The sequence below is a fragment of the Panthera pardus genome, unplaced genomic scaffold, assembly GCF_024362965.1.
Source record: "Panthera pardus isolate Hobbes unplaced genomic scaffold, ASM2436296v1 HiC_scaffold_6, whole genome shotgun sequence".
Lineage (NCBI taxonomy): Eukaryota > Metazoa > Chordata > Mammalia > Carnivora > Felidae > Panthera > Panthera pardus.
Genome location: NW_026526991.1, coordinates 47,216,341 through 47,241,977, shown reverse-complemented (window position 1 = coordinate 47,241,977; position 25,637 = coordinate 47,216,341). Strand labels below are relative to the sequence as shown.

Genomic DNA, 25,637 nt, shown 5'->3' with positions numbered 1-25,637 from the left:
GCACTTGACATACTTGAAAAATGGCAAAAAGACCTAGTGTACAGTTGGTGGCGGGGAGATTGGTAAGAGAAAACTGGAGAGGTAAGCAGGGGTCAGACCTATAGGTCCAGTAAGCTACGGTGGCGAATTTGGAAGTTTTCTGTGACAGCCGTGGCCACAACTCTACCTGGCTCTTTCTTAGCTCCGCTTTTTATTTTATTTTTTAAGTTTATTTATTTATTTTGAGAGAGAGAGGGAGAGAGAGGGAGAGAGAGAGAGAGAGAGAATGCACATGCCAGTGAGGGAGAGGCAGAGAGGTAGGGAGAGAGGGAACCCAAGCAAACTCTGTGCTGCCGGTACAGAGCCTGACACGAGGCTGGATCCCATGACTGGGAGATCATGACCTGAGTCAAAATCATTAGTCCGATGCTTAACTGACTGAGACACCCAGGTGCCCCAGCTCAGCCTTTCAATACTGGAATCACTATAGAGTTTTGCCTGAGCCCCCTTATCATTATCTAAATATTCTCTTTTTTAAAATTTTTTTAACGTTTATTTATTATTGAGAGAGAGAGAGACAGAGCATGAGCAGGGGAGGGGCAGAGAGGGGGAGACAGAGAATCTGAAACAGGCTCCAGTCTCTGAGCTGTCAGCACAGAGCCTGACGCGGGGCTCGAACTCACAAACTGTGAGATCATGACCTGAGCTGAGTCGCTCAACCAACTGAGCCACCCAGGCGCCCCTCATTATCTAAATATTCTTTAGATCATCTCATCTGGGTCCCTGACCTTGAAAACCAAATATCAATTCCATATAAAACTACATTTCCAACCCTGACATCCCTTCCCTAGCTTTAGGCTATTGTGTTCATTTGCCTAGCAGCCACTCCACTTGAAATTTTAATGGGTGCATCTCAAACCTAACATTGACTCTTGGCCCAGTTGCTTAAGCTATAGCCTAGGGCTTATTCTTGGTTTCTGTTGCCACCACCTCCAATCCAGTCCATCAGCAAACCACATCAGCACTGCAAAACATACCTTGACTAGGTATGTCTACTTCTCTCCATGTCCACTACCACCACTGAGTTCAAGCCAGCATCTTTTTAAAAATAAAAGAAAAATTACAATACCACAAATGAGCAAAGCTGCTGAAGTAAAGAGAAGAATAGAAACCCTAATAGCTCTCAAGGAAGTACAGATCCACACATGGTCTAACATCAAGATGAAGCACTGTGTTGTGAATACTGGAGCTGTAGACCTCAGGGACAGACTTGAGAGAGAAAAGGTTCCCATCATTACATTCCCAACTTGAGCCACGTCACCAGATTTAACCACAGCAGCTCAGCTCCTACCTACTTATTTATTGGAGTTCTCTAGGAAACGTCAATACCAAAACAAATCTAAACCACAGCTACATTAGATTACTTCTCAAGAAAGTAATCTCCCCCAAATTTGTGCAACATAGGATGCCCAATAGAATTAGAAGATACTAGAGATGTGGAGACTAAAGACCAGAATCAAGGAAATATGGATGGTATTTGTTATTCTCTGAGAGCGAAAAACCTTAAATCCCCATGGCCACCAGCTGGATTGCGCCTTTCGCTATGTGCTCTGGACTCATTCATTAATACAGATATATTGTCCAGCCATTCCAACAAATTTCTTCCACATTCTCTTTACTTGCCTCAAACCATGTTGGTTGTTATAGGTTAGGCTCTAACCCGGAGATTGCAAACTGAAGTCCTGCAGGCTGAATCATGTTTTCACATATATGCTATTTGCCCTTGACAGTGTTTTGGTTTACTTTTATGTTTGTTTTATTTTAAACAAATTAGTTGCAAAAACTAGAAGATGAATTTCTTTAAGCAACTTGTTGACTTGTCCTTAAAGGTCTGGAACCCGATGTGAGCTTTGAAATAGGATTCTAAGCCTCTTCCCCCCCCCCCCACCCCCCCCACCCCCAGTATAGAATTAGCTTGCCTGTTTTCAGGGAACCATTTATATGTATGAAGTTTTAAAATACTTACTAGGAAGCATACCACATCACCTGTACTGAATCTAACAATAATGAAACAGACAAATTCAGAATTGAGACATTCTATAAGACAGTGGGTCTAGATTGTTAAAAAAGTGTCAATGTCATAAAAAGCCAAACAACTAACCAACATGACAAAAGGAGAATGTTCTATATCTTTTAAAAAGACATACATAACCAGGGGCACCTGGGTGGCTCAGTCAATTAAGCATCCCACTCTTGATCTCAGTTCAGGTCATGATCTCACAGTTCCTCAATGTAGGATTGAGCCCTACATCGAGCTGTGCACTGGCAGTGTGGACCCTGCTTGGGATTCTCTCTCTCCATCTATCTCTACCTCTCGCCTGCTCATGCTCTCTCTCTCTTTCAAAATAAATAAATAAACTTTAAAAGTAAATAAATAAACAAACAAACATGACCAAATGCAATGCATTAACATTCATTAGATCCTTGACCAGGAAACAAAAAGTCATGAAAGATATTTTGGGGGACAAAGGTATTAATACTAATGAGATATTAGTATTAAATTTCTATTATATTTCTTGGGTATAACAATACTGTGGTCATGTGCGAGAATATCCTTATTTGTTAGGAGACATATACAGAATTATTTCTGGGTGAAATGTCAAGATGTCAGGAATATTTTCAAATGACTCAGCCAAAAGTGTATATAGCAAGTGAGAAAAAGCAAAAGTGGGAAAATATTAACTATAAATCTGGGTGAAGAATAGGTGGGTATTGCATGGTATTATCCTTTCAGCTTTTCGATAGGTTAAAGACTTTTTCAAAATGAAAAGTTGGGGAAAAAGAAAATGAAGGGTTAAAGAGCCGATTGAATATCCTAATTATATTCTTAGGCTATGAAGTAAATTAGTAGTTAAGCAGTGAAAGCAAAACATTTATTTGCATGTAGTTTTATATTTAGGAGTGAAACCAGCTAAAAGTGAAGTGTATGCTCAACTGTAAGAATTACCGAATCAAATTTGCTCATCAGAGGCACTTCTCATGCTTTCTAGTTTATACTTTCAAAGAAAATAAAATCTGGAGGAGACAGACTAGGTGTGTATCAGGGAATGTAAGTTTTCATTGTGATTAAATTTAGAAATACTTAACAAATCCCAACTCTTCATTATCACAAGTCTGTCTAAATTATCTGCTCCTCTAGGTATCTATAAAAGTGATTATTGATTTGCCCCCTTTCTCTAGGTAAACACACACACACACACACACACTGTATATTTGCCTGGTTATGGCTAAATTGACCTGGTTGACAGAGGGGGAGATATAAATATATTGGTGTAAAAGGACAAATAAGAGATAAGACTATGTATTTATTGCCCATTTATGTAATTACATGTGTCACTAAGGACAAAGGTCCTTAAAGACAAAAGGCAGAGTAGAAACAGTTCCCTACAGTAAGATAGATTTGTTACCACTTCCCTATTCATAAGGTTTTTTTTTTTTTTTTCCTGCATGGTCCCATAGCCTGGTCTTACAATCATTTGGAGAATTTAACCATCTTTCTGGACACAATTTGTTGGCAGAAGATATGCTTCACTCCAATAAAAAGAAAATGAAGAGTTTTCAAGAGCATTCATAGGCGTCAAGTCCAGAGGACGTGCACTTAGTTCCTGAGGTCTGAGAACCCTTGTTCTGTGAGGAAGCATTACTGGGACCGCGGCACCATGGATGTGGTGGGGGAAAACGAGGCCCTGCAGCAGTTCTTTGAAGGTAAGTGCCCACTTTCCAACATGCAGTCCCTGCTTCTGAGAACTGGCTCTGCTCGCAGTTGCTGTTTTGCCTTTTTGGAATTCACTTAAACTTGGACTTGGAAGAAATGCTATCGTACTAACTGTCCTGAAATCTGAAGTGGAGGTTTATTTGCTCTGTTCATAGGAAAAATCAATGGTATAGGTAGTGATTTAAAAGAATACAGGATTTCCATCTTCTAGCTTGGTTGTTAAAAGAGTCACAGGGTCAGCGTATCTATGTGGCTAGGATTTGTCTCTGTCCTGTGCTAGATTATATTTCTTCTAATCCCCTACATTTCAAAAATTACAGATTTGTCTTGTCTCTAAAGTTTTTGAGTATAGCACCAGAAAGGTGTAAGATTTCATTTAAAATAGTTTTTCTCTTAGTAAAATTAAATATAAAACAGTAAAAGAACACCTCCTTCCCCTTTTCATCTTTGTTTTTCACACTTTAAAAATGTGCAACCGAATAATGATTGGTTTTTGAAAGGAGAGCCATACTACAGAAATGAGTACTTCTTTCTTAAGGGAGGGGCATATTATAGGACGTGGTTACAGAGATTTTCTTTCTTTTACAAATCTAAACTGGCAGTACTGGCTTCTATTATTTAATTGGGTTGATATTCTAATGGGGGTCTGTTGAAAATGTCAGCAAAGACTCGCCATCAGAGACTTCAGTCTTTGGTTCTTTATCAGCAATGCTCAGACTTCCATGTGAAGGGAAATGTGACCATAGCTTTTACACATTTCAAAGGTATTTCTCAGGAGGAAGTATGAGAAGAATTGAGGGTAGACCTGTTTATTCACAGAATCCAGAGGGCAGTTACCAGCATATAGAGGAGTTCTTTTGGCATTTCTGGTGATCAGTAAAGTACCTGACAAATTCTAGATGCAAAAAGGTTGAATGGAATTGACCCAACACCAAACAGTACGAAATAATGGAGTGGTCATACCAAAGAACTAGTGAGATTCTAGGTCACCATCAGAAAGAATCACATACAATATGGTAGTTTCTGTGGCTTGGATTTTGCCAGAAGTGACAAGAAGAAAGCTAAGACCAAGAGAATTATCACATTATCTCAGTCATGATCTATCCCATTGAATTTTCTGTCTCTGACAGTAGCCAAATCGGTGTGTCTACCTGGGTCAGGCTCTGTACACAGTAGGCACGCTAACGTTGCATTGATCGATTGTTATTGCCTGATTTTATATTCTGTGTAACTTTCATCCTGGCAGGGGGTAGCAAGCCCCAGGCTACAGTTCCATACATATGCTTTATTTAAAAAATTTTTTTTTCTTAATGTTTTTATTTTTGAGACAGAGAGAGACAGAGCATGAGCAGGGAAGGGGCAGAGAGAGAGGGAGACACAGAATCGGAAGCAGGCTCCAGGCTCTGAGCCATCAGCACAGAGCCTGATGCAGGGCTCGAACTCACAGACTGTGAGATCATGACCTGAGCCGAAGTCAGACGCTCAACTGACTGAGCCACCCAGGCGCCCCATATGCTTTATTTTAGAGAAACCACCCATTCATTTTATAGAAGCATAGAGTCTTAGTTTCCTTCTGTAACTGGAGAAGACCTGAAAAGTGAATGTGGTCTACCTTCTGTTCTTTGGAAATTCTGCTGTACTTAGAGGATTCCTATACTATCTTTGTCTTATTTTCAGAAGTCTCCAGGGATATAGTTTCCACCAGTCTTCTCTGTCACTTGCTACAATATCTGATTATTATTTTAATAGTATTTTTCTTAGCTTAAACCAAACCCCGGTCTTCCATTTGAAACCTTTTTTTTTTTTTCATGAGGGAGGGGTCATTTCTCTTCATTTTTAGAAATAAAAAATGGAGACGTCAGCTTAAATGATTCTCTTCCCCCTGAAAACCACACAGCTCGTTGTCAAATGTTTATACCTCCACTATTCAGCAAATACTGAGTACCTGCTGTGTGCCTGGTCCAACACCACCTCCCTTAAGTGGTAGTTTATAAGGCTTTGAAGTCTTTCCCTTAGATTTTAATGATTTCCTTTCTCAAGTATTCCTTAGACTGAGGACAGCAGTGATATTCTAGTGAGGAGGACCAGTTGTCGCTCATTGTTCTCCTGTTGATGTGTTGATGTGTCGGTTCTAATTAAATGAGATCTTGTATAAAAAAAAAAAAATCCAGGGGCGCCCCGGTGGCTCAGTCGGTTGAGCGTCTGACTTCAGCTCAAGTCACGATCACGGTTTGTGAGTTCGAGCCCCATGTCGGGCTCTGGGTGACAGCTCAGAGCCTGGAGCCTGCTTCCGATTCTATGTCTCCGTCTCTTTCTGTCCCTCTCCCCCTCACGCTTTCTCCAAAACTAAATAAATGTTAAACAAAATTTAAAAAAAAAAACAAGGTCTGAAAAATCAAGAAAAGTTTTGGCAATTTGTTACCCAGCTGAAAGCTATTTTTCTGTTTCCTCAGACTCTTTGTTCTAAGAAACTCAGTCCTAGCTGCATTTTTCCTTCTGAACGCGTTTGTATGAAAAAGTATCTGGATTGACAGAAGTATCTGGATTGACAATAAATGGCCTTGAGGATCAAAGCTCAGGATGATCTTAGTTTTTATTTTAAATTTCAAATATGTCTAAATCTTTACGATGTGTCTCAGGAAAATGATAAGAACAAAGGGTGGTTTCGGGTAGCTGGAATTCTAATTCTAATTCTAATTCCCTGTCTGCCCCTGATGCTACAGGTAGGCCCATTAACTAAAGCAGAGGCAGATCAGGTGTGCTAGGGATCCCAACATCCTCTGGAGACTGATACCATGTGAAATGTTTGGCTTTTTCAACAAAGCTGGTACCACTACAAGAGAAAGGGTGTCAGAAGAGAAGCATATTATTTTCTTTTTAATAACTAAAACTTGGTTACAATCTAAATTTCTGATGGTAGTGGATTAATTAAATGAATTATGGTTTTTCCATATAATGGAATATTTTATAGCTATTGAAAATGATGATGAGGAAAAATGTTTATTATATAAAGGGGAAAAGTGGTTTGTAAATTGGTATATACAATTGAATATTTTTATATATGTAGCTTCCCAGAACAAAATTTATTATTAACAGTGATCTGAAAATATTTAATATATATACATACATGCTCACACATATACATAGAAACAACTGGATGAATACACTTCAAGTATTAATAGTTGTTATCTCTTAGTGGTAAAAATATGTCGATTTTCATTTTCTTCTTTATACTTTATTATCTAAGTGCTTCATAATTGAAATGTATTATGTTATAATCCGATTATCTTAAATAGAGGAGAATGAGTTTTAATTCAGCAAAACTCTTCTGTTTAAGATCCACGTCTAAAGAAAAATTACAAAAGACATTGACACAGATGAAAAAGATTATGGACATCTTCCGTAGAAAAGATCACATCCTTCTGGGCTATCCGATTCTGTGGGATTTACACCTTTTATTGTCTTAGAGGTATATTAAAACTCTATACATTGTAGATAACTGATATCAATGCAAATGACTTTTGTCTATAGATATGCAAATGAATTTACTTTTAGTGGGATCAACAGTTCTAGTAAAAGACAGTTTTGCTTTTATTTGTAAATTCATTGCATGGTGTAGCTAGATAGATACAAATGGGGTAGATATAGATCTAGAAATGCCGTTTGAATTCTCCTTGAGCCAGTTGTGACATCTTCCTGCCTGCTTCATTAATTAGGTAGTTGAATAAAATCTTTGATAGGCATCCATCCTATATTTGTATGAAAGTCATGGTTTTGGGGCACCTGGGTGGCTCAGTCGGTTGAGCGTCTGACTTCGGCTCAGCTCATGATCTTACGCCTCTTGAGTTCGAGCCCTGCATCAGGCTCTGTGCTGACGGTTTGGAGCTTGGAGTCTGCTTCAGATTCTGTGTCTCCTTCTGTCTGCCCCTCCCCGCTCGCGCTGTTTGTCTCTCTCTCAAAAGTAAATAAACATTAAAAAAAATTGTTTTTTAAAAGAAAGTCATGATTTTATCTTTAAAAAGAGATGGGTAACTATTTTAAGTTGGTTAACTTGGAAACTTTATCAATTTCACCTTTAGTTTGACCCTGATTACTAACAACATGTATTAAGCATTTACCATATGCCCACCCCTATGCTGTTGCCTTTACGTTCATTAATTCATTTAATTCTTACAACTCTCTGAGTAAAAAGGAATAAGAAAATGAAATACAGTAAATCTCAGTTCTTCAGTTTACTTCCTTTGTTTTTGAGAGCTGTGACTTCACATTCTTAATTTGTTTTCCTCATCGGTATTTTTGGGGACTGCCATGATATCAGAGGTCTCACTTTTTATTCCCAGGCTTTTTCGAACATTTTATAAAAATTGATTTGAGAAGACTATTTAGTTTTTCATTGTATCTAATTTTTAAAGAGGAGGTTTTCTGAATTGAGAAGATATTTAGCTCATGCTCTTGGTAATGCCCTGAAGTAGGTTCTCAAATGCCTGTTGGCTTATCCTGAAAGGAGAAGAGGAGATTCATTCCTGCCCTGATTGAATGGAGTGGGGAAAACCACCTACTAGGAGCAGATAACAAGGAGACACAAGAAAGACACTGAGAGACTGAAACTCCAGCACACTCACTGAAGTTTGTGGGGACAGGGACCCCCAAACTCTAATTGGTTGGTGACTCTGAATTCCCGTGAGAGGAATCAGAAGCTCTGAACAGCTGAAAGCAGGACAGAAGGCCGACGCTGCAGTGCCGGTACTGGCCCTGGGCAAGGCAGTCTTGTGGGTAGAGGGTATCTTTTTTTTTTTTAATGTTTATCTATTTACTTATTTTTGAGAGAGAGAGAGAGAGAGAGTATGAGTGGGGGACAGGCAGAGAAGAGAGAGAGGAAAACACAGAATCTGAAGCAGGCTCCAGATTCTGAGCTGTCAGCATAGAGCCTGAGGTAGGGCTTGAACCCACAAACCACGAGATGATTACCCGAGCTGAAGTCAGACTTAACCGACTAAGCCACCCAGATGCCCTGGGTAAAGGGTATCTTTGACCTCAGGCCAGCCTCTTAATCCTTTGTCTTTCTTGCACGTGGGGACCACCACTTTCTCACCCTCCCAGCACCCTTATGCCCTCCTCTTTCTGTCCCAATAAAACCTGAGCTTGCTACAAGGTACAAGCAGCAGATAATCTGATGCCACCATACATCTCTATAGAGTCTTACACTCAATGTACTTTCAGAGAACACAAAGATGTTTGGTCAAATGAATCAAAAAAGTCACCTTCTCTAAGGGTAGGTTTGGTTGCTCTCTAATGATGGAATTTTAGACATCCTGTTGTGTCCTAGCAACATCCTCCAATAATAACTAGAAATAAGGACTTAACAAAATTTTTTTTAACGTTTATTTATTTTTGAGGCAGAGACAGAGCATGAATGGGGGAAGGTCAGAGAGAGAGAGAGACACAGAATCTGAAACAGGCTCCAGGCTCTGAGTTGTCAGCACAGAGCCCGACGCGGGGCTCGAACTCATGGGCGAGATCATGACCTGAGCCGAAGTCGGACACTTAACAGACTGAGCCACCCAGGCACCCCAAGGACTGTTTTTTTTTTTTTTTTTATTGAGCATTTACTATGTGCTAGATATAGAATTTTAATTAGGACCATGGCTTTGGAGTCAGTAATCCTGGATATGAATCCTGGCTGTGCCATTCATTTCCTCTGGGATGATGGAGAAGTAAACTTCTGCAAGTCTTAGTTTCCTTGTTTATAAAATCCGGATAACTGTATCATCTCGAAATGTGGTTGTAAAGGGCTATGCCTGGCACAGAGAGCTCAATTAATGGTAGCTATTATAATTCTCATTGTTACCCTGTTATCATTTTCTCTGTGTAACATCAAAAGGGCCCTGTGAGAGATTTTTTTCCTCCCATGAGAATCATGAGGCTGGCAGAGGTGAACTTGCTTGAAGGTCATCCAGGTAGTAAGTGGCTACAAGTTCGTCATTCATTCCGATCCTTTGTTTATATTAACCAGCCAATCAGATGCTGCCCTAATGGCTGGGGATTCAGTGGTGACCAAGCAGAGGCCTTTTCCCAAAGCAACTCCTCTTCTAGCTGAAGAAAGAAGACCATAAAGATATAAGCAAGTGAATAAAATGATTTCAGATAGTCATCAATTATGAAGAAAATAAAGCCAGATAGCAGTGCAGAGAGACACTGAGGATGGGAGGGAGAGCGGGTTACATAAGCTAAGGTAACCAGTGAATCTTCTTAGGAGGTGATATTCGAGCAAGTTGCCCACCAGTCATCATCCATCATCCATCAGAAGAACATCCCAGGCAAAGGGAACACCAGTGCAAAGTCCCTGAGCTTGGAGTGGGCAGGTGGAGGTGGGGTGGGGTGAAGAGCGTGCTGGAGGGGGCAGGGGACAGTGTTAACTGAGAATGAGGAGGGTGGTAGGGGATGACGTCAGAATTTGAATATTTATTCTCGGTGTGATAGGAAACCCTTGAGAATAGGCAGGACTTGCAGATGGGTAGGATGTGGGGGATGAAGAAGGCAGAGAAGTCAAGGATGATGCCCTGGTGTTGGCACCAATAATTGGTGGATGTTGGTACAATGTACCCAGGTGTGCAAGACTAGGCAGAAGTGCAGGTGTATATGTGTGTGTGTGTGTGTGTGTGTGTGTGTGTGTGTGTACGTATGTGGACACACACACACATGAAATCAATAATTCATTTGTGGCACTTCAAGTTTTAGATACCTTTTAGACAGCAAAATGGAAAATATGAGAAGGCAATTGGATGTTTGAATTTGGAACCCAAGGAAGGGATCAGGGATATGCATATCAGTTTGGGGGTCATCAGCATATGGTTGGTATTTAAAGCCCTAAGACAAGATGAGATCCTGAGAAGGGAGACAGACTAGACCAGGGAGACCCATGATAACACTTTGGGATGAAAGTGAGAATAACTAACAAAGGGATGTTAAATGAGGTAAGAGGGGAGCTTGCGGTGTTGAGCTAGGAAAGAATAGTGTTTCAAAGAGAACATGATCATATGTTTTAAGTGTTTCTGAAATGTCAGATAACTGAGCATAGAATGTGGGAAAGAAGGTTTAAGTGACTTTGACAAGCGGTTTCCATGTAGTGGAGGAAGAAAGCCCAGTCCATGGCGTTGAAGAGGGAACAGACGGTGAGTGGCTAATATGGGTAATGTTTTTGAGAAGTTCTTTTGTCCCATGAGCCAAGGAGTTGAGCCAAAGCCAGAGGGGGTATAGAGGCAAGAGTTGTTGATAATTTTGTTTTTTAAAGATGGGAGATACTGGGGCGCATGGGTGGCTCAGTCGGTTAAATGTCTGACTTCGGCTCAGGTCATGATCTCATGATTTGGTTCGTGGGTTCAAGCCCCGTGTCAGGTTCTGCGCTGACAGCTCAGGGCCTGGAGCCTCCTTCGGATTCTGTGTCTCCCTCTCTCTGCCCCTCCCTGCTTGCACTCTGTCTCTCTCTCTCACAAAAATAAATAAACATTAAAAAAAAACGTTAAAAAAATAAAGATGGGAGATAACGAAGCATGGTCTGCCGGTGGGAATGATTGAGTGTAGAGGAGTACTGCATGATGCAGAAGAGGGAGGGGCCATTAATTGTGGGAGAGGAACCTTGAGAAGGTGGGTCAGGATGGGATTCAGAGCACCTGGAGACGCTTGCAACGCTTGCTGTCTTGTGAGAGCAGCAGAGGTGGAGTATCTGAACAGATGCAGGTGGTGTGGCAGATTTCAGGGTGGAAACCCATGACAGGTTACTTCTGCTTTGCCTATGAAGTGTGAGGTGTGTTAGGAGGGAGCTGGTGGCCGGAGTGTGGTAGGGGACTATCTGGGGGCGTTAGAAGGGAGAATAAGTTGTGAAATTCTTTTCTTTGAGAGTATATTAGTCTCCTAGGCTGACATAACAAACAACGGCAACATTGATGGCTTAAAACAACAGAAATGTGTCCTCTCACAGTTTTGGAAGTCAGAAGTCCAAAATCAAGGTGTTTGCAAGGTTGCATTCCCTCTGAAGGCTCTAGGGGAGAATCTGTTCCATGTCTCTTACCTAGGTTTTGGTGACGCTGACAATCCTTGGTATTCCTTGACTTGTAGACTAGTAACTCCAATCTCAGCCTCCGTTTTTACATCATCATTTTCTCTGTGAGTCTCTTCTCTTATCAGGACAGTCATCATTGGACTTAGGGCCCACCTTCATCCAGGATGATCTCAGCTCGAGATCCTTAACTTAATTACCTCTGCCAAGACATTTTTTTCCAAAGTTCACATTCAGAGGTCGTGGGCGGTCAGGCATTTTGGGGGGGGGGGGCATTTTTCAACTCACTACAGAAAATAAAGAAGCAAATAAGCTAGGAAATAGGATTGCTGGTCACTGCTGTGTCCACTTAAGATTTGTGTTCAATTACTTTAAGTGAGGCCAGTCAGTACACTTGGATGATTTTCTGAGCAACATTCAGAGGCTTAAGTGCAGGGTTGGGGTGGGTGAAGAATTGGGTTTTTGCAAAGTTGAGGTTTTCCCAGATGAATCCTGCAGATGGAGAGAAGGGAAGAGAGTGACTAGTCTTTGCAAGGGAGTAATTAGAGTGATGGGCCCTGACATCTAAGCTGGGTAAGAAGGGAAATGGGGATAGCAGGGGCGTGAGGAGGTGTGGAAAAGTGGTAATAAGGTTCATGAATAGGGGATCCCAGTGGGTGAACTGATTCGAGTAGAGGCATAAGTGTCAGTGAGTGGAAAGGATGGGCCGGTCAGAGAATACAGCAGGTGGAAATGAGATTTCAGATGTTGATGCAGTTACTGGTTTGATGCCAGGGTTTAGCAGCGTGTCAAGAGAGGAGGTGTCTGAGGTGAGGTGGAGTAAAGGTGGTAGAAAAAGTAGTGAGGAGTTTACGAATTCAAGAGGCTGGGAAGTATCGGGTGGATGTTGAAGCCACCAGCAGTGATGGCAAGAGTGGTGTTGCAGGGAGGAAAAGAGGGAACCAGATGGTGAACAAAGTGAGTGACCAAGAGGTTGCTAGATGCTACTACCAGGAGGTGGCCCAGTCATGTGGGATCTGCTTCATTTGAAGAAGGGAGGAGGGAAGCTAATCCGGAAATAGCAGTGAAGACCAAAAACACCTCCCATTTTCAGCCCCCAGGGACATGTGGGAGAACCTCTATTGCGGTGTTTCATAAATGTTTTCAAAATTGATTTATCTTTGCGGGGGGGGGGGGGGTGGAGACAGAGCGAGAGGGAGAGAGTATCCCAAGCAGGCTCTGTGCTGACAGCCCAGAGCCCGATGTGGGCCTAGATCCCGTGAATCCGGAGATCATGACCTGAGCCAAAATCAGGAGTTGGACGCTTAACCGATGGAGCCACCCAGGCACCCCGAGATGTTCCATAATTTAACCAGTTCTTATTGCTAGACATTCGGGCGTGTTCTAGATTCTTACCTGTGAGAACCTTTAGTTATTTGCTTTGCATGAATTTCCTCAAAATAGAGTTACTGCCATATAGAATTTTTTTTTTTTTAATTAGCTCTTTGATAAGTATCGCCCAATTATCTGCCAGGAACATTTTTTTTATGTTTATTTATTTCTGAGACAGAGAGAGAGCATGAGTGGGGGAGGGGCAGAGAGAGAGGGAGACACAGAATCAGAAGCAGGCTCCAGGCTCTGAGCTGTCAGCACAGAGCCCGACGCGGGGCTCGAATTCATAAACCGCGAGATCATGACCTGAGCCGAAGTCAGTCACTCAACCGACTGAGCCACCCAGGCGCCCCTCTGCCAGGAAATTTTTAAAAAATTAATCTGTAGACTCTCACTGTTATGGCTGCCTGATATTTTCATTTTTTGACTTAAAAAAGTTACTCTATTCCCAGAGTCCTTAACTAAGGGTAAGATTCAGGCGGGCTCCAAGCCTCTGGCAGTGAGTGGAAGTAGGTATTTGTGTAGGCTCATATATTAGGGAAAGTCTCCACACCTTTTATTGGAGGCCCAGTGAGCTCTACGACTCAGAAGATGTGAGGAACCCCTGCGCTGGTCTCAGGCCGTTGACAGCTCCTCTCACCTTCCCCTCCTGAAGGAGCCAGAGCCTGGAGCCACCCATGGTGGAGAGGACATACTTTGAACCAGTAGAAGATCCTGGACTGGGGCATGTTTCAACGATCAGAGTCTAGAAACTTATAGACCCTACTTAAAATGTGGTTAAGAGATGGGAAAGGGAGGTTTGATGACATGATTAAAAGCAGTGATGAAAAAAAATAACTGTTTCATCTCTATATTCTGAGTTGTAACTGTATCGGAAAACACTCCTGCCAGAATGATACTGTAACCTAAAAGGGAGTGAATTCTGAAAAGTCTGCTCTCAGTTTCATTGGTGGGTATAGAAAACCACGTGACTTCTCCCCTAGCAGTTGACGTGACCAGAAAAGGGTGATTATTTCCTCTGCACTGGGCTTCCTTCTATCCCTGGGGGCTGTTCCAGAAGCACTTGAAGAGATGCTTCCGGAGGCCCAGTTAGCCAGGAGGAAGCTCTTGGCAATGGATTGACATTTGTTGATTATTTGTGCCTAGCCTGCTTTTGAAAAGATTCTGGGAATACTTTACATTACAGGTTACCTTAAAAATTGGTATAATAAAGTCCCTACAAGGGAAAGGCAAGGGTAACAATATATACTCCCAGGGGGCGGGGAGTAATAGCAAAATTCAGGTATCAATGGGTCAGTGAGGAGATTTAAATCTCTTCTCTCAACTCTATCCCTCCTTCCAGACATTCACTTCTCTTTCTCTTCTCTTTCATCACCAAACTCTGAAAAATACCCATTCTCTTTATTCTTTGCATCTCAAGCCCAATTAAATCTGGCTTTTGCTCTGACTTGCTCTTCTGAAATTTCTTCCAATTGCTAGATTATATTAAAAAAAGCCTTCAGCACTCATCTTCCTGGTGTTGTCTCTGGGATTGGTCACCATCGCCCATTGTTTCCTCATGGAAGCTCTCTCCTATTTAATTCCATGGCACCTTCACTCTGGTTCTCCTCCAGCCTCTGTTTCCTCTCGGATGCTTTCAGTAATTCACCCCCTCCTTGTCTGCCCAAGAGTCCTGTCTCAGAAACTCTTTTATTTGAACACCAAAAGCTTACCCTGAGGGGGCATTCCCATGGGTCAGCATATCCCAAGTTTCAGACCTGTATTTGCCAGGTTTCAGACCTATATTTATAGCTGTTTAAGGTACATATATATGTATGGATGGATCTCCGTTTTCCCAAATCAACACATTCAATGTGGAACTCATTCCCTCCCTGATTTCAGTCTTCATTGCCTCCTCTGTTCCCTTCACTCTCCAACAGACCTCCCAAACTAGAAACTGGGGTATCACTCCTGACGACTCCTATACTCTATAGCTAATCCTTTATCAAATGGTTGCTTCCACCCTAAGGTGAAATGTCTCCCTGCTGCAACCTCCCCTTTGTTCAGACATTCATCTCTTGCCAGAGCCTCCTAACGTCTGTCCCTGTGCTAACCACCTTCCACTTTGCCATTGGCTCATGTGGATGCCATTGCTTAAACATTGCTGTTGAATCTCCATTGTCTGAGCTCAGTGTAGTTGTCCCAATATAACATTCCGGGCATCCTTACACTGGGGACTCCCCCCATACTGATATCTATTGCATGTGGTTTGGTACAGGTGGTTAAGAGCACCAGGGCCAGAGTTCTAATCTTGACTCTGCCTCTTGCTAGCTGTGTGATTAAGCTGTACTTAATCTCTCAGTGCCTCAGTTATGTATCTATAAAACTGGAGTGTTACTAGTAACTGTCTACTAGGGTTATTGGGCAAGTTAAATGATTCAGTATACATGAGGCTCAGAATAGTACCTGGATTCTGTATGCCTGTTATTACTATTATTATCTTCAGTATCGTTCTTACTCTTATCTGTACCCCAGCTACACAGATTTTCATGGTTTCTTGAATACATTCTTTTACTTTCCCTTTCCTAACGCTGGGTCTTTGTGCCTTCTGCCCAGAATGTACTTTCCTACTTCTTCTTTTTTTTTTTTTTTAACGTTTATTTATTTTTGGGACAGAGAGAGACAGAGCATGAACGGGGGAGGGGCAGAAAGAGAGGGAGACACAGAATCGGAAACAGGCTCCAGGCTCTGAGCCATCAGCCCAGAGCCCGACACGGGGCTCGAACTCATGGACCGCGAGATCGTGACCTGAGCTGAAGTCGGATGTTTAACCGACTGAGCCACCCAGGCGCCCCTGTACTTTCCTACTTCTTTATCCAGTCAATTTCCTTGGGCAAAGTTAGAGGTACAGTTCTCCATGCTTCTGCAGCTCTTTGTCCATACCTTTGGATATGCACCCTTTACATTAAAGTTCAAGTTGTGTGTTTACATGTCTGTTTCCCACAGAAGACACTTTAAGCATCTCCGTGTGAGGATTTGCCTTTGGGTCGTTCACCTCTGCAGTCTCAATGTCTTGCGTGGAGCACTTACTTAGAGAAATGTTTGTTGAATATGTGTTCCGTGAATGAGATTCTTGACCAGAATTTCTGGTGGAGAAGCAGGGCGCTTATTTTATTATACATGGTGGTTCAGTTTGTGTTCATTTTCTCACCGACATTTTAATATCCAAACCAGCTCTGGAGAGGAAGTCACAGCTCCTCATCAATACTGGTTATGTAGATTACTGTTAGATCCATGACCTATAGTAATGATCTTCCTCTAGTGTGTGGTAACTCTGTTTTCCTTAAAAGCAACTATTAGTAGGGAGGGAATGAAGGTGGTGTGGCGCTCAGTAGAAAGCACGGCGGAGGTGCTGGCTGGGGACAGGCAGATTCAAAACCCTAGTCCCTTTATAACAGGTTAAGGCTTTAACTCAAACTGGGTCATGCGCTGAGAATCAGAATCAATACTTAGAAGTCACTAGGAGGGGGCGCCTGGGTGGCTCAGTTAGGTAAGCATCTGACTTCGGCTCAGGTCATGATCTCACGGTTCACAAGCTCAAGGCCTGCGTCGGGTGAGCTCAAGCCCCACTCCAGTCTCTGCATCCTCTCTCTCTCTCTCTTTCTCTCTCTCTCTCTGCACCTCATGGGATTCTCTCTCTCTCTCTCCCTGTCTCTCTGCCCCTCACTCACTCACACTCTCTCTCTCAAAAATAAATGAATAAATTAAAATAAATAGATCTTAAAAAAAAAAGAAGAAGAAGTCACTAGGAGGCTTTGCAGTCAAAATAGACAGGTGGAAGCTGCAGTCTGGAGAAAACTAAAGGTCCAAGCACCAGGAAACAGTCAAAGTAATGGCCCTGGGGGTTGTGGGAATGATCTTGGGGGGACTGTTTGATTACACAGCTTTCCCACCCACATTACCCCTGGAAAGTGGGCACCATTACAGATCACACACACTAACCCCAAGCTGCTGACTCCAATGTGCAAGTGTGGTGACGGGTGACATAGTGGTTAGAGCACAGGTTTGCATCCAGATTGCCCTGGGATCAAATCCCACCTCTACTTACAATGGACTTACAATGCAATCTTGGCAAAGTCTCTCTGAGACTGTTTCCTCATCTATCAAGTGAAGTAGATATTATTTCATAGGAGAGGAGTGAGAATTCAGTAAGCTGATATATGTGAAGTACTTTGCATCGTGCCTGACCCACAGTTACTGCCTAGCGAAGTGGTATTATCAGTAATCTATAATTAAGAAAGTGTTCTTTTAAAGGAGGTCCCTGTAGCAGCCTGTGTGATCGGGAAGAAAACCACTACCATTTAATGAACACTTGACCTTATGTTAGACACTGTACTAAACTCTCAGGTGTATTACTTCTTAGTTTGTACAACAAAATGAGCAAGGAGATAATATTATCACCACTTGAGAGATGAGGATACAGATTCAGAGAAGGTTTGTACCTTGCCCAAAGCAACACAGCCATTATGTAGCAGAGCTTGAAGTTGGATAGAAATCTTTCTCTTAAGGTTTGACTCCTAGTCACTGTGCACGGTGTCTTCTAGACAGTTTGCGAAGGAACATCTGTAGAGTTAGCTGTGGAAATTATGGCTCCTGTTCAAATAACCAGGGTGGTGTGTGTGTGTGTGTGTGTGTGTGTGTGTGTGTGTGACAATTTGCACGTAATTCCATTCCTTAGATGAAATTATTCTGGAATGTGAGTGCTTGGTACATTAGTGCTTTCTGGCATTTTTTTTGGCAAAGCCCAGCTCAGGTGTTAGTGGTAAAAGGGCAATAGTTTATGTTCATAGAGGAGGCAGCTACAGACACTCAAAATATAAGGCTACCAATAAGAATACAAGGATATAAGGACACCAACGCTGGCCTACAGTACTGCTCAGTGCAAACCAAAAATTTATAGAGAGAATTTAGGCAGCTGGGTTGCTCACAAGTGTAGTAGCAGATATTAATTCTCCTTAGCTTTTGGAAACCAGAGTCAGGACAAATAGTCCAGTGAGATGATACCCTGATATTTGATACCCTGATATTAGCATACGAAAAAATTGTCGGGGTGCCTGGTAGCTCAGTCGGTTAAGTGTCCGACTTCGGCTCAGGTCATGATCTCATGGTTCATGGGTTCAAGCCCCGTGTCGGGCTCAGTGCTGAACGCTTGCTCAGAGCCTGGAGACTGCTTCAGATTCTGTGTCTCCTTCTCTCTCTGCCCCTCCCCCGTTCATGCTCTGTCTCACTCTGTCTCTCAAAAATAAATAAATGTAATAAAAAATTGTTTAAAAATAAAAAAGAAACAATTGTAAGGTATAGCCATGTGGGGTCATGTGTTCTAAGGAGAACATTAAATGACTTAATAGTTGGAAATAGTGTCACTCCCATGGCGTTAAAGTGACCAATATCCTCAAATATTAGGAGCCGAGAAATATGCTTCCTATGAATCTATGGCTGTGGATGATGGCATAGGCCTTGGTTCAGGCATACTTGGGTTTGAATCCTGGTTCCTCTGCTCCTTAGTTATGTGACCTTGGGCCAGTTACTCAACATTTTAAAATTTCAGTTTTCTCTACCTGTAGGATGGGTATAATAACATCTGTTTCTTAGGGTTGTGAGGATTAATGATGAAATAAATGATAGTTATTGATTTTATTATAACATTTTCAAGGTGAAGGAACCAAATTTCTTTCTTTCTTTCTTTCTTTCTTTCTTTCTTTCTTTCTTTCTTTCTCTCTTTTGAAATAAGAATGAGTACAAGCTATATACAAACACACACACACACACACACACACACACACACACACACTTTTTTTTTTTTCCAAAGAAACACTTCTGTCTCCAGGGAGTTATTACAACTTTTACATGTTCACATTAATTCCTGAGCCTTTATAATCATAAAATCCATTTATAGCCCTTAGTTGCCAAGCAACATAGGACAAAGTACTGAGTATTTCCTTTTATTGCAAAAGGTTCAGCTTTTCCATATTGGTCTTGAAATCAACATTTTTCAGAAAAGACAGAACAGTGAAAGTACTGTATTTCCAAGGTTTCATGAGCATTCCTTGTTTGGGGATAGAATCAAAACTGAAAGGAATATATTGTTATTATTGTACTGTTCTTGAATAGCCTAAAGAATTTTGTGCTAATTATACAGTCCATTTGTAAGAAATTCTGAAGATGGGAGACTGCAAGTTTAGTTTAAGGAGAGAACTTGCTTTGTGTAACCTATGTTCTGAGACGCTCTCACTGTAGGAGAACTAGATCTTTGATCTGTCAGTGTCTTTCCAGAAAGGCTCGGGGGTGGGGGGCTGGAAAATTCATATGAGAAGTGTTATCTGCTGATCTTGGTAACCACTGACCTCAAACAGGTCATTCAACTGGGCATTGGCAGGGTTTGGGGAAGCTGGCTTTGAGGCACATAACTAAATTCTCTTCTTTGAAAGGTATTAATGCTTTTAATTGTTGTTGTTGTTTTTGCCCGTGGATAATCAGCAAGTAAAGGTTGGAAATCCAAAGAAGGGCACTGTCTGATGTCGGCTCAGGTCGTGATCTTGCTGCTCACCGGTTCGCGCCCCACATCGGGCTCTGTGCTGACAGCTGGGAGACTGGACCCTGCTTCAGATTCTGTGTCTCCCTCTTTCTTCCCCCCCGCCCCCACTCATGCTCTCTCTCTCTCTCTCTCAAAAATAGATAAGCATTAAAAAATATTTAAAAAAAGAAATCCAAAAAGAATCAAAAGAGTATATTACTGTTTAACATCCTATAAAGTACTCCAGTACAACTTATATTTTTAAAAGCCCATAAAAGCATGCATAGAAACAGTTTTTAAATTCACATAGCTATTTTTCTATTTGTGTGTATTAAAACAGTGCAAAAGCAGATTAGAGTATCTCAATGGGAATTCTACCATGCAGTGGGATTCTATAGATGGAAAGAATAGAAGCAATGTTCCTCTTTCCTTTCTTCCCTTGTTGGGTTAGGCAAGCTTGTTGCTTTGAGACAAATCTGTTAAGTCACATACGATGTATTATATGCAGGAAGAGGCATAAAGGACACTTAGAAACTATTTCTTATAAATTTTACAAGGTAAGAGCTAGTCAAGTCTCTTCTGCTAAGAGTAAATGTACTTTGGGATGACTCTGTGTGCGGGTATAAAAGAGTAAGATCTGGCTGTTAGCATGAGTAGGTTAATTCCAATCGATCGGTAGAAGGGCACTTTAAAATCTATTATCCACACATCTCCAGAAGAGTTGTGTCTTAAGAAGCAGTTGGAAAAATTCCATTTCTTCTTTTTATCTGCATGGGGATAAGACCCAGACAATAATCTGCTCCTCTCCCCAGGGGGCATCAGGCTCCTGTGTGAGAATCTGAATTGACCTTTCATGGTAGTGAGGATGTCAGGGCTACAAGCTGTGCTCAGGACTTGGTCTTCCCTTTGCTGGTTGTTTATGGAAATGTTGGGAAAAAAATAAAAGTCCCTACTCGGCCACCAAATTTTTACATTTTCTTATTTCGCCAGCTCCTTCCTACCCATCTTCAAAGTTTTCTTCTCACCCTTCCATTTGTATTATGCTTGTGGATAATAGAGTTTGACATTTTACAAACTTTTTCATTTCCGTCACTCGTTGGTCCCTCTCGCAACCCTGGGAGGAAGGCATTTTACAGATGAACAAAACGGAACCTTAAAGAAGTTGACGTGTCTAAAACCACACTGGTAAATGCCAGTGGTTGTGGCAAAATCTTTGTCTTCTCATTCCCAGTCCAATGTTCTTTCCATCTTCATACCACTTTGCTTTCCCAAAGGAAAAAGAGATAACACTGGCCATGACTCACTGGCTTCCATAGTCTAGGGTAGATGTCAGACAAATACTTCAGTAAACTTAGCAGGTCTTTGGAAAACGCTCCTCCATTTTATCGTCCTCTTGCTTCCTGAAACCCAGTTGCCACCTTGATTTCCCACAAACTGGCCACTGGCTACCCCACCGCACCTACTCTCCAGAGCAGGGCCAGCAAGTTCCTGTTATTTGGGCCTTCGCTTAACCCCCTGCTTTGATGAAACTGATCTTCCCTGATTTCAGCAATTGGTTCATTGTTCTGAGTCCTGTGTTTGGGAGTTGGGGGCAAGGAGCAGAGAAGGAATAAGAAAGGAGTGAACATTTATTATGTGCTGAACATTAGCAGTGTTAAAGAAAAAAAAATCAGTGATACTTGTTAAAGCCTAGTAAGGATGACTTTATTCAAGGGAAGGAGTGTCACAACAGGTATAGTGACAGCTGTGATGGAATTTTGCAGTAGGGGAGAGAGACTGGGCTCAACCCCTCATGGGTATAGCCAAGGAGCAGGGTAAGGGGGATTCTGGCTAGACCAACCTAACAGGATTCTTTCTGAAAGCTGACCAAGGTGACCAGACACCCCCTGGGGCAAGGTGGGGGTAAGGAAGCTGATCAGACAGCAAGGGTGATCAGATATGGAGGATGGGGGATTCTGGTTAAGCTGATTTGTCAGGATTCTTGCTCAAATTGGACGATACAGACAGAAACATGAAAGTAGGCCTTGTTGAAAAGGTCAAGGAGGCCTGAGTAGAGTTTGATCTGGGAGTCAGTCTGACAGCAGCAGGATGACACGTCACATTTAGTCTGTGAGCAGTGCTCTAAGGTGCTAAAAACTCATCTTTTTTTCCCACCTCCTCCCCCCCCCTCACCCCCGCCCAAGATAAGGAAACAGGCCCAGAGAGGTTCAGTAGAAGTGGAATTGACCCCAAGTCGACCTGATTGCAGTTTTCCAAATCTCGTTCTTTCCTTGCCTGCAGGTTACATGGGGCTGCCTCCTTCTGGAATGCCCTAGTCTGCCGTGTTCACCTGGCTGATTGCTGTGCACTCTTGAGATTTCCACTTTGGCATCATTCCCTGAGGGCTCCTGTGTATTCCATAGTATTTTGTACTTCACCTCTCAAAGCGTGTATTGCCTTTTTTTGTGTCCGTCTCCTATGGACAACAGGAAGGAAGGAAATATGTCTCATTCATTCCTTTAGCCTCAGCAGCTAGGACTGGCACATAGTAGTCACTCAAACATATTTATGAAACCAGTCAATAAATACCCCAAGCCTGACCTCTTTCCAAGTCTGCTGGGCTTCCCTCCTTATTTCTCCTACCCAAGAAGACATGAGCCTTCATCCTACACTTGACTGAAGACTCAGCCCTCAGTCAGTGCTCTGCTGGGCTGTCCCTTCCATATCTGCCTGGCTTGGCAGGAGGAAGGCATTGCTGCGGCAGGACAGACATGCCTGAAAGCCACAGGGTGGGCAGCTTCCGCATCACATTTTCCTTAATTTGTGCCATGCAGGGTCTGCCCACTGGGGCATCAATTTCATATTCAACACTGTCCATTCCAGAGGAACCAAACCACCCGCAAAGACTGTGGGTGGACATCCCCACTTTAGCTGACCTTCCTGTGGGATGTCTTCCTCTTCGTCTTTTTCCTTTTTCCTCTTCTTCCTCCTTTTTGGCCCTTGGCAACATTAGACCAAACCAGAACAATAATTCTTCAAAATCTTCAACGTAAAACAAATGGGATTCCTTGATGTGTTCCTATACCATTTAAAAGAAAGTTTTCAGGGCACCTGGGTGGCTCAGTCAGTTAAGCATCCGACTTCGGCTCAGGTCATGATCTCACAGTTCTTGAGTTCAAGCTCTGTGTCAGGCTCCGTGCTGACAGCTCAGAGCTTGGAGCCTACTTCAGATTCTGTGTCTCCCTCTCTCTCTGCCCTTCCCCTGCCTGTCTCTCTCTCTCAAAAATAAATAAGCATTAAAAAAAAAGAAGGAAAGGCTTCAGCTTCTGTTTCCCAAATGTATCTTCCACAGTTAAAAATTAGTATTGGTTAACATGCAGTTGATCGTGTTGTATTTATTCCTGTATATATTAATGTTAGTATATGCTATTGAAGAGAAAATTGACAAAGCATAAAAGTTTAATCCTCATGGTGAAGGGCTAGGAGGAAGTTCAGCTGTAAGATTCCAAAACTCCTTGAAAAATGGATTCCCAGACCCCCAGAAAGTCCAGAGGATCTTGCCTAATTTATATTTCAAATCACTAATTTGAGAGGAAAAGAAGTGTGAACTTGATAAGCAACTAATGAAGACATTGAAATACTTTCATGAAAATTGAGGTCACGTGATGCAATAGACTGACCATTTTCACCTACTTTAAATCCCAGGCAAATTTTTAGAGTATTCACTGAGAAGCTATGCAAATCACCACAAGGGCAGCTCTCCAAAGGTATTGAGCAATCATTTATTATTTACACTGAATGGCTCCTGAGTTTGTGAAAAAGCAAATTGGGCACATTCATATGGAATTATAATAACGTTAGTGCTGAAAGATCATAGATCTACTACATTCTTAAGCTGTATATGGCAGACGCTATAAGCTGCCTTCCCAGTAGTGGTCCAGCCACCTTCTTTTCTGCGGGCAGAAGCTTAATCTCTTTAGAGAGAGGAGAGTCCTTGAGCTGAGGAAGGGTAGGCTCTAATGTAATTGATTTAAACCAGTTATCACAATCTCAAGTTCCTCCTCTCTCTCCCCTTCTCTTCATAATTCAGCAGCTGTAACTCTTTTTTTTTTTTTTTTTTTTTGCAACCTTCTTCCATCATCCTTTTTATAAAGGGTAAGTTTCTCTATTTGCTGAAGCACCTAACAATATTAATAACTTGACATGCCCTTTACATTTTTATTAGGAATGTTATTATTTTTGTTAGTTTTTGAGTGGTTTGTCCCAACCCTACTTTCCTACATTCTTTCGCGTGATTTTGCAGAAAGCAAGGTTGTTCAAGAACACATTCATTATGGTATAGTAGAAAACACCTGAGTCCGTGCAAGAACAATTTGTTATTGCAACTTGAACAAGTTATGTAAGCTGGCTAAGGATATTTGCTCCTCTGAAAAATGGGGATAATAATAGAACCTATTTGATAGAATAAAATTATTATGAGGATTGAATGAGAAAGAAATGTAAAATTGTTAGCATGTTATCAGTACCCAAAAAGTGCTCAACAAATTTACCAAGTATTTATTATTATTATTATTATTATTATTATTATTATTATTATAATTCTACATTGACCATTTCTCATGTGGCTTGATTTGTGATTCTTTCCCACTCTGTTGGATCTCCCTTAGACACCCTATTTGTCAACATTCCTCTGAAATTATGGGGCCCAGGTCATCATGGCTGGACCTATGCATTGAGGAACAGGGACCTCACCATCCTACTTCTGTACTCAGTGATTTTATTAGTATAATTCAACATTAGTTTGTCTTCCCAATACTTCCTCATGATGACCCAACGAAAGGAACTTTGTCTCACCTATTCATCTCACCTATTCACTCATACGCCAAGTTTCCCCATCTCCTATTTACATAATTTAAAAAGTCAATGTAGAGCTTAATGCTACACCTGCTGAATGTCATCTTGTCAAAGTTAGCCATCAACCCAGTCAGCGAGATTCGACTGGACTCTTTCAAAACATATTGTGCCCTGCCTACCTCCTTTAGGCCATCTCCATACTTGGCCAATTTGCCTTCTTTATACTTCTAAAAGTCACAAATGCCCTTATTGACAAGGATGAGAGCAGAGTCATTTTGTGCTGAATTTTAGGATTTTTCTCTCGGTTACCATGGTGGGGTACAGTTGTTCTCCCAGGTATAAGTTCACCTAACGCTAATGTAATTTCCACACCTTTCTCCATCTTAGCTACAAATACAACCATCTTTGACTGCCCCTCCCCACGTTGGATTGGAAGCCCCCCAGGTATCTCCTTGGGCCTGACTTACCACACTATGTTGGTGCTGCCTGTTTTTTGGTTTTTTTTCCTGTGCCCCTCCCTCACCTTGAGGGTAAGATTGAGTGTTGCTCATTATTGTATACCCAGTGCCTAGCATATACACACTTCATTAAATATTTATCAAATGCTGAATGAATTAAGAATTCTGTTAAGTGTCCAGTTGAAGTCAGGATACACATTTCCATGGAGAGTCTCCTGATCTGCCAGTCTCAGGCAGCTGGACAGGCAAGAAAATGAAGTTCACCCACCTGGCTAGTTTTTGGTGGGCACATGAAGACTCTTCAATGTCTTCTGCTGTTTGTAAGAGTCCGGCAGCCAAGTTTTTAGTGATCTTTTCTAGAATTTTGCATCTGTGACAGTTCTGGAAGCCCCGTGTGGGCGTTGCCATCCTGTTACACAATGTGCTGGAACTATTTATTTACTCAAGTTGCATAAAGGTTAATTTTTATTTTATCGTTTGATTATCAGGCACATAAATTTCAGGTGATTCATATCATGTTAAAGTCCAGACAGTCTTTTAATTTGGTCACATTTCCAACAATGGGTCATGTTCCCTCTGGTTAAAAGAACTGATTAGATTCTTCCTGGATCA

The 25,637-nt window shown here is 41.8% G+C and overlaps 1 protein-coding gene across 4 annotated transcripts in view; it reads left to right on the top strand.

The window, feature by feature from the left end:
* The first annotated feature begins 3,393 nt into the window (after nucleotides 1-3,393).
* MYRFL (myelin regulatory factor like) overlaps nucleotides 3,394-25,637 on the top strand; it is a 126,082-nt gene continuing 103,838 nt past the window's right edge. For all 4 annotated transcript variants that reach the window (XM_019455084.2, XM_019455083.2, XM_019455082.2 and 1 more), the window contains exon 1: nucleotides 3,394-3,744. In XM_019455084.2, coding sequence (XP_019310629.2) covers nucleotides 3,699-3,744 — 46 coding nt within the window. In that variant the 5' untranslated portion in view covers nucleotides 3,394-3,698. The remainder of the gene's footprint in view (nucleotides 3,745-25,637) is intronic.